Source organism: Coffea arabica, chromosome 2e (assembly GCF_036785885.1).
Source record: "Coffea arabica cultivar ET-39 chromosome 2e, Coffea Arabica ET-39 HiFi, whole genome shotgun sequence".
NCBI lineage: Eukaryota > Viridiplantae > Streptophyta > Magnoliopsida > Gentianales > Rubiaceae > Coffea > Coffea arabica.
Genome location: NC_092313.1, coordinates 76,730,195 through 76,741,951, shown reverse-complemented (window position 1 = coordinate 76,741,951; position 11,757 = coordinate 76,730,195). Strand labels below are relative to the sequence as shown.

The 11,757-nt window shown below is 38.5% G+C and overlaps 2 protein-coding genes across 3 annotated transcripts; both read left to right on the top strand.

Annotated features, from left to right (window-relative positions):
• The first annotated feature begins 4 nt into the window (after nt 1-4).
• Nucleotides 5-4,191, top strand: LOC113733366 (GRF1-interacting factor 3-like). 2 transcript variants are annotated; one of them, XM_072081313.1, is made up of 5 exons: nt 5-142; nt 362-575; nt 2,142-2,218; nt 3,254-3,338; nt 3,419-4,191. In XM_072081313.1, the coding sequence occupies exons 2-5, from the start codon at nt 498-500 to the stop codon at nt 3,809-3,811; spliced, it is 633 nt and encodes a 210-aa protein (XP_071937414.1). In that variant the 5' UTR covers nt 5-142; nt 362-497; the 3' UTR covers nt 3,812-4,191. The 2 variants fall into 2 exon arrangements, with proteins under 2 accessions (XP_071937414.1, XP_027115535.1); XM_027259734.2 differs by having other exon boundaries at nt 12-142; nt 489-575.
• A 3,052-nt stretch (nt 4,192-7,243) lies between these two features.
• LOC113733362 (uncharacterized) lies at nt 7,244-8,823 on the top strand. Its single transcript, XM_027259726.2, has one exon. The coding sequence runs from the start codon at nt 7,608-7,610 to the stop codon at nt 8,658-8,660; it is 1,053 nt and encodes a 350-aa protein (XP_027115527.1). The 5' UTR covers nt 7,244-7,607; the 3' UTR covers nt 8,661-8,823.
• Nucleotides 8,824-11,757: the final 2,934 nt, after the last annotated feature.

Below are 11,757 nucleotides of genomic sequence, written 5' to 3'. Positions count from 1 at the left end.
AATAATAGAAAAAGACCGACAAAAGTTATTTTAGTAAGTAGCCAAAGTAGGCTTTTGTTAGTTCTCTCGCCGTCTCACGGTTCCCGTTCCTTCCCACTAAAAACTTCACTTTGTGCCTTTCTTTTTCTCTCAAATACATCAGGTAAACAACACCTTTCACTTTGTGCCTTTCTTCTGCTTCCTCATACCTCTCCTCCTCCTTCCTCCTTCTGTCCCCTTCTCCCTGGTCAAGTTACCATATGTATACATATAGAGATATAATCTTATGGTCATAAGAGCATTTCTATTGTATAAAACCCTGTGCTAACTCATTAGTATTTTCTTTTTCTTTTTCTTTTTCACTTTTGTTGCCGGTCCATAGAAATTCAATTAGGGTTTTGATATCTTACTGTTCTAAGACTTGGGGAATTTTTTTCTTTGTTCCCCTACCCTTCTTTTGGGGATTAAAAGGAAATTAGATTTAGGGGTTTTTTTTTTTTTTTAAGCAGTGAGCAGGGATGCAGCAAGCCCCGCCCATGATTCCGGTCATGCCTTCATTTCCCCCTACCAATATCACCACTGAACAGATTCAAAAGGTATTGTTATCTTCTTTTCTGCACCCGCTTTATTTTTTATGCCCTTCCCCGTACACAATTCATGCATAATAATAAAATGTATTATACTCTGGTGCTCGTTGCCTAAAATTCATGTAGAAGCTCGTAAAAGATTCTATATTTTTCTTCTTCTTTCTTTCTTTCATTTTTTTCCCTTCCAAATTTTGGTTTTGGTAGGACAAAGATTCTATTTTCACTAGCTCCCCTGCTATTTTTCATAACTTTTTTTGGGATGTTTTGTTAAACCTCTTGTACCCGCTTGTCAGTTCGCCCCTCCCACATGAGCTGTTTCTTGAAGCAGCAGGAGCGGGAGGGCACGCAATATGTGGTGAAAAATCTCATATTTTGCACATAAACTGGCTTGTTAACGATTTTGGTGGATTTTTGAGCTGTTGATGAAGCTCTTCTTTGTTAAGTAATAATCTTTATGCACTACTTGGAAAATGAAATCTATGAAGATTGTTTGCTAGTTTTGAAGATTGTTTGCTATTTTTCTTGTTTTTGTTATGCTACACAGTGAATATTATCTTCATGCTCATGGATAATTGAAATTAGTCCTTTTGGCAAATTCTTTTTAGGATAAGAGAATGTTTGGTGTATACTTTACCTCATTTGTGATATCGAATTCGTGGAAATCGTAGGCTAAGATTCAACGAACTTGCGTTTGCCACGTTACCTCCTAATTGGAAACCAACCTGTATCTGCCACATTACAAGCCTAAACACTGCACTGCGTATGAAAAAGATTTATCTATTTACGCTTATGCTTAACTACAACCTGGTAATAGTTGAGGTTGTGCCCAACTCTTGGGCTAATAGATACCATTGACGGTTATGACTTCCTTGTCGTGTTCCTTGCATTTTCCTAGTTTGAGTCACGTAGGATCTCATCATTAGCATGACTGCATTTATTCCTGCTTTGCACCTGTAAAAGCTTTGAGCATTACATCTTTTTGGAAGTTTTCATCTAGTTATGTTCAACCATTATTTGTTACCTTTTGGCATTTTCTATCTTCAAACTACTAGCATCATTGGTTGTAGGCTCCAATTTGTTGTTCCCCCAAATTGTTTTCTTGTAAAACTCAATTCTTCCATGCAGAGCAAGCTTTTTATATATGCTGGCACAGTTGTAATACAATGATTGATTTTTTTTTTTTTGGGTGAGAACTTGTTGTTTGAGAAAAAAAATAAAGAAAAAAACAACGTCGTAGTAATAGATGCTTACAAGTATCACATACACATGGAATGCTCTGTGTCTTACTACTTTTTAAGGGCCTGCCCTTACCTGTATGATATTCACTAATGATGCATCATCCTCCCAAGGCATATGATTCTTAGTGTTATTGTTGTCTATACTAGCCGTGATCATGTGAAGTTGTCTGTTCTCTTGCTGTCAGGTGTATATTGTTTACTTGATTTCAGTATTACCTTAAAACAAATGAATCATATTGGTGGTTACATCGGCACCTCCTTTGAAGTTTATTTTGTCAAAGTTTGTGGAAAGTAGATTTTCTCACGCACCTGGTTTGGTTCTAAATGTTTTATGCAGTACCTTGACGAGAATAAGAAACTGATTTTGGCAATTTTGGACAATCAAAATCTTGGAAAACTTGCTGAATGTGCCCAGTAAGTGGTGAACTACCTCTCTCTCTCTCTCTATGTGTGTGTCTGTGTGCATGTGCGCACATCGATACAGCCATGTATCAATGTGGTGAACTACCTCTCTCTCTCTCTATGTGTGTCTGTATTCATGCGTGCACATTGATACAGCCATGTGGTTAATTTTTTTTAATGGTCGCTGCTGCCTTCCCATCCATGCACGTGCTTCATTATTTCTTCTTTTTGACTGTCTAATTATGTGATATCTAGTAAGCTATCTGCACTTTTCTCATTTTCGAGCTTTATATGGTCATACACATAAATATGAAATATGCATTTTTTTTGTAATCAGTCTTCTTCTTCAATTCAAACTCCAGGTCTTGGTTGATGCTTGTGTCAAAAAGATGAAGAGGGATATAGAATTAATATTGGCTAACATCAGAATTTGTAGACGGCAGTTTGCATTTGAATGTAAAGTAAAAGCTGAAATAAAACTTTTCTACTCAAGCATCTGCTTTACTTGGGAATGGCTTGCAGTTGGTCAATGTACTTATTTAAAATTGGTGCTCTAGTGTAACAGTTCTTGTGTGTCTTTTTACCTGGAATTCTTTGGAGGTTCAATATAAATGTTTTAAATGGTACAAAGGTGATGCCCAACTTTGGCTTGCCCAAAGGAACCAGTCTACTGGTGTTCATGGATCTTCGGTTAGGTTTTAGCAATAAGAGTTGAGATTTCAGTTTGCTCTTTTATCGGCCATTGGTCGGTCAGTTCCACTTTTCAACGAAGCATCCAGATGTGGGATATTTGTCCACCAGCATGTGTAAGGATACTCATCTCTTTTCTCTGTGATCTGAAGAAAGTAAGGGATAGAAGTGAGAGACTGTCTGAGAGTGAGCAACTTTGGAGATAATGGAAGAACTTGAGTCTTTGTTTGTCAGCACGTCTGTTTTACATAATATAGCCTAAGTCTTCATTCTTTCTGATTTTTTTGGCACATTATTCCATGCTGTAATTTCTTTTACATTTTCCTGATAATAAACGTGGGACTCTGATCAATCTAGGTACCAGGCTCAACTGCAAAAGAATTTGATGTATTTGGCTGCAATAGCAGATGCTCAACCACAGACGCCAACAATGCCTCCACAGGTCTATTAGAGAGTTCAGCTGATTCAGTTGGGTAATGTTGTATTTGTTGCAGAATTTATGCTTAATTTGTATACTTGCAGATGGCTGCCCATCCTGCCATGCAACAAGGAGGATTCTACATGCAGCACCCTCAAGCTGGTGCCATGGCTCAGCAACCGGGTGTATTTCCTGCAAAGATGCCTTTGCAGTACAATAATCCACATCAACTGCAGGACCTCCACCAGCAGCAACTACACCAACAGCATCAGCAGGGTATACAAGGGCAAGTCAGCGTTCGACCTGGAGGGCCCAATAATGGCATGCATCCGATGCACAGCGAGACAGCCCTAGGAGGGGGTGGACCTCCTGTACCTTCTGGCCCAAGTGATAGAAATAAACAGGATGCATCCGAGGCAGGGCCCTCAGGAGCTGATGGCCAGGGGAACTCAGCCACTGGACGTGGCAGTGGAGAAGGTTCAGAGGAAGCCAAGTAATGGGGCCTTAAAAAAAATGTTTAGGCTGCACTTTGGCTGTTTGTGTTTGTTGATAGGAGGAGGTTTCTGTCGTAATAGGACTGGTTGTGGCTCATGGTTTTTGTGATAATTAACAGAAAACAGAGTTGCTTTTATAGGGAAGGATAGGTTTGGTTGGTGTTTGTTATAGTCGACTTTGTGTTGTAATTATAGGGAGAAAGCTTGTGGTCTGAGCTTCGGCTTCTAGTCTCTGTAATAGGCTTGTGTTTAGGGGATGTCGGTCAGTCCAACTAATTTTAGTGTTGTTGTTGTGAAAGAATGCATAAGCTTTTCCTAATTTTGGTGGAGCTCTTGATCAGTAATCAGCTGGAGGATTCTCTTGAATAAAGGTATTTTGAGCATGGAACTGAGTTGATGAAATAAGAAGTGAACTTGCATTTCCTTAGCTTTTAGTACTTAGGAAATTAGGAAGAATACGATCTAAAAATAAAGCGTTTAAAGCACGTTGGTTTAGTTTATAAAATCTAAGTTTAACCTAAATATTTTGCCACAGCGTAGCGGCCATTCAATCTAACCCCCCAAAAAACAAAAAAATCTAACCCAAATTTGACATAACTGTGGCCATGTGTAGAGTTTTTGGTCCCTAACTTTATTATATGCTGCATGAGATTGCTCGAGTCCGGATTTGGTCCCTAGATTACATGAGTGAATTTTATCCTTGTTTGATGACTTCTAAATACACGTGTCAAAAATGGGTGACTTGGACGGATTTGGATTAGTTAAAATGGACAATGGATATGAGTGAACTTCTTGTCTGCATTTTTTGTTCTTTTTCATTTTGCTTTATGCATCCATTGTAAGTTGTTTTGATGTAGAGATCCTGTTGTCCATGTGAATCAACTCAAAATTAATGCAACATTTCTGAAGACGGTAATTTGGAATGCATAGTATTCGACTACATGTTTACGTTGTTCGAGGGCTTCTGTGTGTTGTGCATGTTGAATAAACTTCTTTTTTCTTTTTTTTTTTGCATATTTGTGTCTTTTTTTTTCATGCGAAAAGGCTGATCAATTGATATTCGATTTTTAAAAATTTTTTTTTTCGCTTTGTATATTGCTCTTACATATTTCTATACCATTCTCTATTGCCTTCCGTATGAGATGGCCAAAAGCATCCCCTAGTTTTCATCTGGTAGAAAGAATTGCTTTGAGTAGTGACAAAATGAACCATGTTGGTGCATTGAGAGAATTTAACATTTAGTAACCTTTTTTGGTTTCTTTGATCGGTCTAATGGCTGCTATAGTGTTGGAACAGAGGAGGAATGGTAAAGAATTCACATGTCTTAAGTAAGTCGGTTTATATTAGATTTTCCAGGAACATAAAATTTCTTTATAGTATTATGATTATTTTTTTCTGTTCGGTTAATCTGTGATAAAGGCTTTCATCAGTATAGGAGCAGACATAGCAGTGAAAGTTATTATTAGTAGAACAATTTGCCATTTGCCATAAATCAGTCTTCTTTACCATTTGCTTTGCTTTGTAGTTGTAATTTGTTTTGTCCGCTGCCTGTATATCTAATATCTCATGAGCTCCGCCTTTGCTCGTCAACAACGCATTGAGCTGCGGTGAGAGCGAGTTCATTTACGTACGTACATCCTCCTTGACTCCATATATTGTCCGACAGCACTTGGCTTTTTGAGCTCTTTTGGGGACAAGGAGGTTTCTGAAAATTTCACTGAGCTCTCTTGAGATTTTCAATATGGCACTTACCTCCCTTGATGATAGACAATGACTATAATAACCTTCATAATTTTTCAAAAGATAAGCCATTGATAAAAAAAAAAAAAAAAAAAAAAAAATTGGTAACTGAGGACTTGGCCATTTGAGTGAGAAAAATGTAAGGATTGTGAGTTGTATAACCAACCGTTTGGTAAGCAATGTATGGAAGAAACCTATAGAGAGATAAAGATTGTAAATTATGAATTACGACGGTGGATTTTGGCATCTAAGACAGAGAGTTTGTTCGGAAAAAGAAGTGATACGAATTTGAAAGTTTGGGCGGATATAGAAAATCATGGGGATGGAAAATATCAAGACATTAGCTGAGCAATAAAACTCATAATTTTGGTATTATATAAGTGCATTCTTGACTTTTAAAAAATTTAAATGATTATTCATATTAAGAAAATTTAGATGAGGGCAATTGTGGACATTCATATACTTTTTTTGGTCTTACATCATCAAAGTGACACCCCAAACCTATGTTTTAAGGGAGGTATGTATAATTTTCAAATCGTGAGGAGAGCTGTCTGAAATTACTATAAATCTTAAGGGAGGTTTCTGAAATTATCTCGTTCTTTTGACTACGTGGCCTGGTGCTGATATTATGTACCAACACATTTGCGAGATTATTATGCAAATTAGGAAACGGTATTTGGGTGGGGGGGGGGGGGGATTAAAAGCCAAATTAAAAAAAAAAAAAAACAACAACTTGGTAGATAGCCAACAAAGTCGGGAAAGAGAGAATTGACAAGCGAAAGGGAGGGACCGAAAAGGAAGTAGTGCTACTGTTAAACTTAAAAAGGGCGGGGGAGAGAATAAAGAAAGAATTCCTTCGTTCTCTTTCTCAACCGACTTACGTGTAATTAATCATATCCATATCCTCAGCAGTATCTTTTGATTGCGTATTGAAAGAATGTTGAAAAAAATGAAAGGTGATTTAAAAGTGTTTCAAGTTTTTTTTTTTTTTTTTTGTAAAGTAAATATTAGGGGTGGTGACATGGTTGAAAGAACTCAAGAAGTATGAATGATAGAGGACACCAGAAAACCCTGCCTGAAATTTTGCGCATCCCACCGTTTCTTTAGCCATATATGAGCACGGAACAGAGACCTAAACGTAGAACTATCTATATATTTTGCGTGTGTGCTTATATATATATATTACTTTTAAGTATTCCAATATATATATATATATATATATATATGGTTGGTGATGAAATATTCTGCCATGACACACACACATATATATGGTTGGTGGTGAAATACTCCGCTATATACGACACATAACAGCTGGAATATTCCGTCGTGATCACTCAATAGGAAATTACAAAGAAAAAACGAACATTTTATTAGTGGTGACTGGTGAGTAATGAACGAAGGGTTCATCCCTATGGCTTATATAAAAGTAAGCCTTAGAAGTCGTTTTGATTTTTCTGCCCATGGCCATGGAGAGCCCTCTAAAAATAAAAATAAAAAAAAAAAAAGAACAGTACTCCACTCCGCATGTAGTAACTTACTGATCAAAGAATTAATTAAATCCAAAGTCTTCCGTTTTGTTGTTTGTATATTCGTATTGGTGGCCGGTCGATATCATGCAGCAGTAATACTCGCTCTCTCAACTCTCAACTCTCAACTCAAACCCTCATCTCAGCTTCTCTCTCGAACTCGAAATAACAAAGACCACTCAGCTCTCTCTCAAGTGTCAAGTCTCATCTTTGGATTTTTTTTTTCTTCTTTTTTTCTCTATTTCTCATATATTCTTCCTAGCTCCCTGCCAAAATTAAGTTGAAAACAAAAACTTCATTGATCGACCCTTATCCTTTAGCTTTTGTCTTCCTCACTTTCTCAGTTACTTCTTCCTTTTTGTTTTTCATTTTTTCCCCTCCCCATCCTTTAAATTTTAACAACTGAAGCTTCATTAAAAGGAAGGAAGGAAGGAAAGCACTGTGCCGTTGCCCCCTTTCTTTTTTTTTTTCTTGTTTCTTTTCCCTTCTTCTCCTAACATATACATATACTGGTATGCATAATTATAACCAGCATGCATAACACGACTTCCGATACCATGATGAAACAAGAAGCACAGACGCTGCACCGCCACCACCCCCGCCGCTTTCGTACGAGGTTCGCTACCGCCGCTTCTATTGCTAAACCCACGGCCTATCTTATTCTTCTCCTCTTATGTTACACCTTAGGCTATCTGTCTGCAGTGCCGGCCTCCTCAAGAAACAGTACTAGTCCTACTACTCTTGAGAGTCCCACAAACCTCCTCATCTCCACCCCCACTTCCATCATCCGGCCCCCTCCTCCACTAGCTCCAGAAGACCACCACAACTTCTTCGGCTCCGTTTGTGCCGCCGAGCCAGTTCCTCCGCAACTCGTCCGCCAAACCATCATAGACCGAGTTTTCAACGGCACCTCCCCCTGGGACAACTTCCCTCCCCCGCATATCTCCCACCTCCTGCACCCCACCAAACTCAGAGGCTGGGGCTCCACCGCTCCCGTCTTCGACCACCTCATCCGGAAAGTCCAACCCAAGACCATCATCGAGGTGGGCACGTTTCTCGGGGCGTCAGCGCTTCACATGGCCCGCTTGACTCGACTAGCCGGCCTTCATGAGGGTACTCAGATCATCTGCGTCGACGACTTCCGGGGTTGGCCCGGGTTTCAGCAGGAGGACCGCCACCGCCGATGGTTCAAGGACTTCAAGATGCTCAACGGGGACGTGACGCTTCTGTATCAGTTCATGCAGAACGTTGTCCGCGCCAACGCCACCCATTTGGTGAGCTTCCTGCCCTTCTCCACCGGCTCCGCGCTGGAGAAGCTGTGTGAGTGGGGGATATTCGGGGACTTGATTGAAGTGGATGCCGGTCACGATTTTCACTCGGCGTGGTCCGATATAAATCGGGCCTACAAGATTTTAAGCCCTGGCGGTGGTGGGGTCCTCTTTGGACATGACTACATGACCGCCGCCGACAATAGGGGTGTGCGAAGAGCCGTGAATTTGTTCGCCCGGCTTCACAATCTCCGGGTCCAAGTCCATGGCCAACACTGGGTCCTCCTCCACGCCAGCAAACAACAACAACCACGTTAACAAGGCATTAACCAACCCTTATACTACTAACCTTTGCTGCTTTGTTTTTTTTTTTTTTTTCTATTTTCTTTTCCCTGCTGGAATCTTTTCCTGATCCTTTATTTCCTTCCTTCTTGTGCCCATTCTGTATTTTAACGCACGCACCTTGTAGTATTTTTTTTTTTTTTTTTGAAGAATTGGCAAGCTTTATATAACAAAAATAAAAATTTACACTCTAATCGTCAATTTTTTTCTCTTATTTTCCTCTACAATTCTAAGAAGATCAGGGAAAAATTTTGACTTTAAAATAATTTTATCCACTCTATTGAGATAACTAGCTATAAAGTCAGCAACTTGATTATATTGGTGATATACAAAATATATAGTCAACTCTTTGAGACATGAGATTAAATCCTTTACATCAGAATATGCAACTAGAGCCCTCCAAGGACAATCACTTGAAAATATCTGCAACAAGTTTTGAATCAATGCGGAATTCAACACGTTTCCATCCCTTGAATTTATCTTCCTCTAGTATTATTTGCTCTCACAGTCTTTACTGCGACGGTCTAAATCTACTTGGCAAAATGTCAAATGAGGTTTTTAATGTCAGGATGGTCCTCCAAAGTTGCTTAAAGTGTTCTCAAATTGAAAACGTTTCAATTCGGCCCTTAAAATTTGAGTGTAAGTGTTCCTATATATGAGATCAATCCTCACAGGCGCAACAAGACAAAAAAACTGTTCCAAGCTGGTCAACTAAACAAGTTCTGTACTTCTGTTAGGCATAAGTTTGACTTAGATTAATAGGACCAAAAAAAAACTAGAAAATATAAAGACTAGTTCTAAAACACTACAAAGCTTCTGCACCAATTTATGGGCTTGTTTGGAACCGAGTTTTTTGGCCAAGTTTTTTAGCTACTAGTTTTTTAACAACTTTAGCTACAAGAACCCAAAAAAACTTATCAAATTTTTTAACCTACACACTTCAAAATATCTAATACACAAAAAACTTCCTCTTTTCTTTTTCTTTCTCCCCCACCCCTATCCACCACCCCTCCATCGCCGGCCACCCCTCCACCGCCGGCCACCACCACCTCCGCCGCTGTTCCGGCGCCAGCCACCTATTCCGGCGCTGGCCTACCCTTTTTTTTTTCCCTTCTCCCTCTCCCCATCTCCCACTCCCCCTCTCCTTCCCTCTCCTCCTTGGCCACCCTTTCACTTCCTTAGCTGCGATCTGGTCACACGGTACCAGATGCGATCTGGTCGAACGACCGGATTGGACAAAAGGGGAGGGGAGTAGGAAAGGGAAGGAGAATGGGAGAGGGAGATGGAGAAGAGGGGGAGAGAAAAAGCAAAAGAAAAAAATTGTAGGTGTCATGGCTGCTGGTTCTCTGTTTTGGGAGGGAGAGGGGGATGGTGAAGGGGAGTAGAGAGGGAGAGAGGAGCAGAGAGGGAGAAGAGGGGAAGAGAAAAAGAAAAAAAATTTGGGGAGAGGGGCTGCTGGTTCGTCTGGTACTGCGAGGGAAGAGAGAGGGGGAAGGAAGGAAGAAGAAGAAGAAGAAAAAAAGAGGAAAGAAAAGAAAAAGAAAAGAAAGAAAGAAAAAGAAAAAGAAAAAGAAAAAGAAAGAAAAGAAAAAAAAATTGTAGAGCCATGGCTGCTGAGAATTGGGAAGGCAGAGGTAACGGGGGAGGGAGAAGGAAGAAGAAAAAGAAGAAAAAGAAGAGAGAAAAGAAAAGAAAACGGAAAGAAAGAAAAAGAAAGACAAAGACAAAGACAAAAAAGAAAAGGAAAAAAAAGTTTTTCACCTTACAAAACTTTTACAAAATTTTTTCAAAAACTTCTATAGTGCACTACAGTAAAGTTTCAGACAAACTCCCAAAAAACTCAGGTTCCAAACAGGCACAACTATAGCACACATGTGGTAATGCTTAGTTGAGATTGTGTTTGGCTTTTTTTTTTAACGGTTTTAGTCACTTTCTTAAGCATAAGTAGAGGTGGCAATTTGTCCCAAGTCCCAATGGGTTACCTATGCCCATAGGGACTTTGGGCGGGATGGATATTGGAATTTGATATTGGGTTTAAAATGGGACAAATCCCAATTATATCCATTAATTGATGGAAAATTTTGGGAAATACTTGGGTACCCATTGGGCTCAAATAGCAAGGGCTCTGTTTTAATTAGTTGATTTTTGGGGTGTTTTTGAAATATTTTATTGTTGCAGTGTATATGAAAAATTTTTACTATAAATTTTTTTTGAAATATTTGATATACTAATATGAATGAGATATTTTTTGAGTTATTATATATTATTGTAACATTGTATTTGAAAATTTTATTTTTTGAAAATATAGACAATCCAAACGGAGTCTTAAATTTAAAAATTATCTTTAACAATTTTTATAGTCATATCAGCGAATATAATCTAGCAGTCTTCCTAGTCATTATCCACAAGAATTTCCAACATTTCAGTCAGTTTAGACCTGTCATTCTTAGACAATGATGAGGATAAATATTCAACACCTTAAGTGCCTTGGCCATCTTGATATATGTTGGAATATGACTGTATTATTTCTATCTTTTCCTTTATTTGTTAATCCAATTTTTTGTGAGAATCCTGAGTATAAAACACTTGCATGTTTATTTAATAAAACTAAAAGAAATTTAATAAATCAAAAATATTAAAGTTATATAAAAAAAATGAATTAAAGGAAAAAATATATATAGAAAATAGATTTGGGTATTGGACGGAATCAATCTAAACCCATCCCAAAGTGATCCCGCCCAAATTAGTCCCAAAACACATATGGGTAAGGTTGGATCCAAACTCATATGACTCGGTTCCATTTTAAACCCAAGCAAATCCCGCCCATTTTGACACCTCTAAGCATAAGCTACAAGTCTGATTAAAAGTCTTCTCTGCACTTATACTAAAATTACTATTCTGATTTAAAGGTGGGAATGGCTCTCTCTAATCTCTCTTCACTTAGGTTCCGTTTGATAAAACTGAATCTGAATTCTGAATTCTGAATTCTGAAATCTGAATACTGAAACAATTAATTTGCTGAATTTTAAGCACTGAAAAAAATATATGAATGTCTGAATTTTAATGCTAAACC

Excerpts from the sequence above, each read along its gene's own strand:
- LOC113733362 (XM_027259726.2), top strand. The coding sequence starts at position 7,608 with ATGCATAACACGACTTCCGATACCATGATGAAACAAGAAGCACAGACG.
- LOC113733366 (XM_072081313.1), top strand. The coding sequence starts at position 498 with ATGCAGCAAGCCCCGCCCATGATTCCGGTCATGCCTTCATTTCCCCCT. Across the intron at positions 576-2,141 it reads CCACTGAACAGATTCAAAAG|TACCTTGACGAGAATAAGAA; the intron begins GTATTGTTATCT and ends TGTTTTATGCAG. Across the intron at positions 3,339-3,418 it reads CGCCAACAATGCCTCCACAG|ATGGCTGCCCATCCTGCCAT; the intron begins GTCTATTAGAGA and ends GTATACTTGCAG.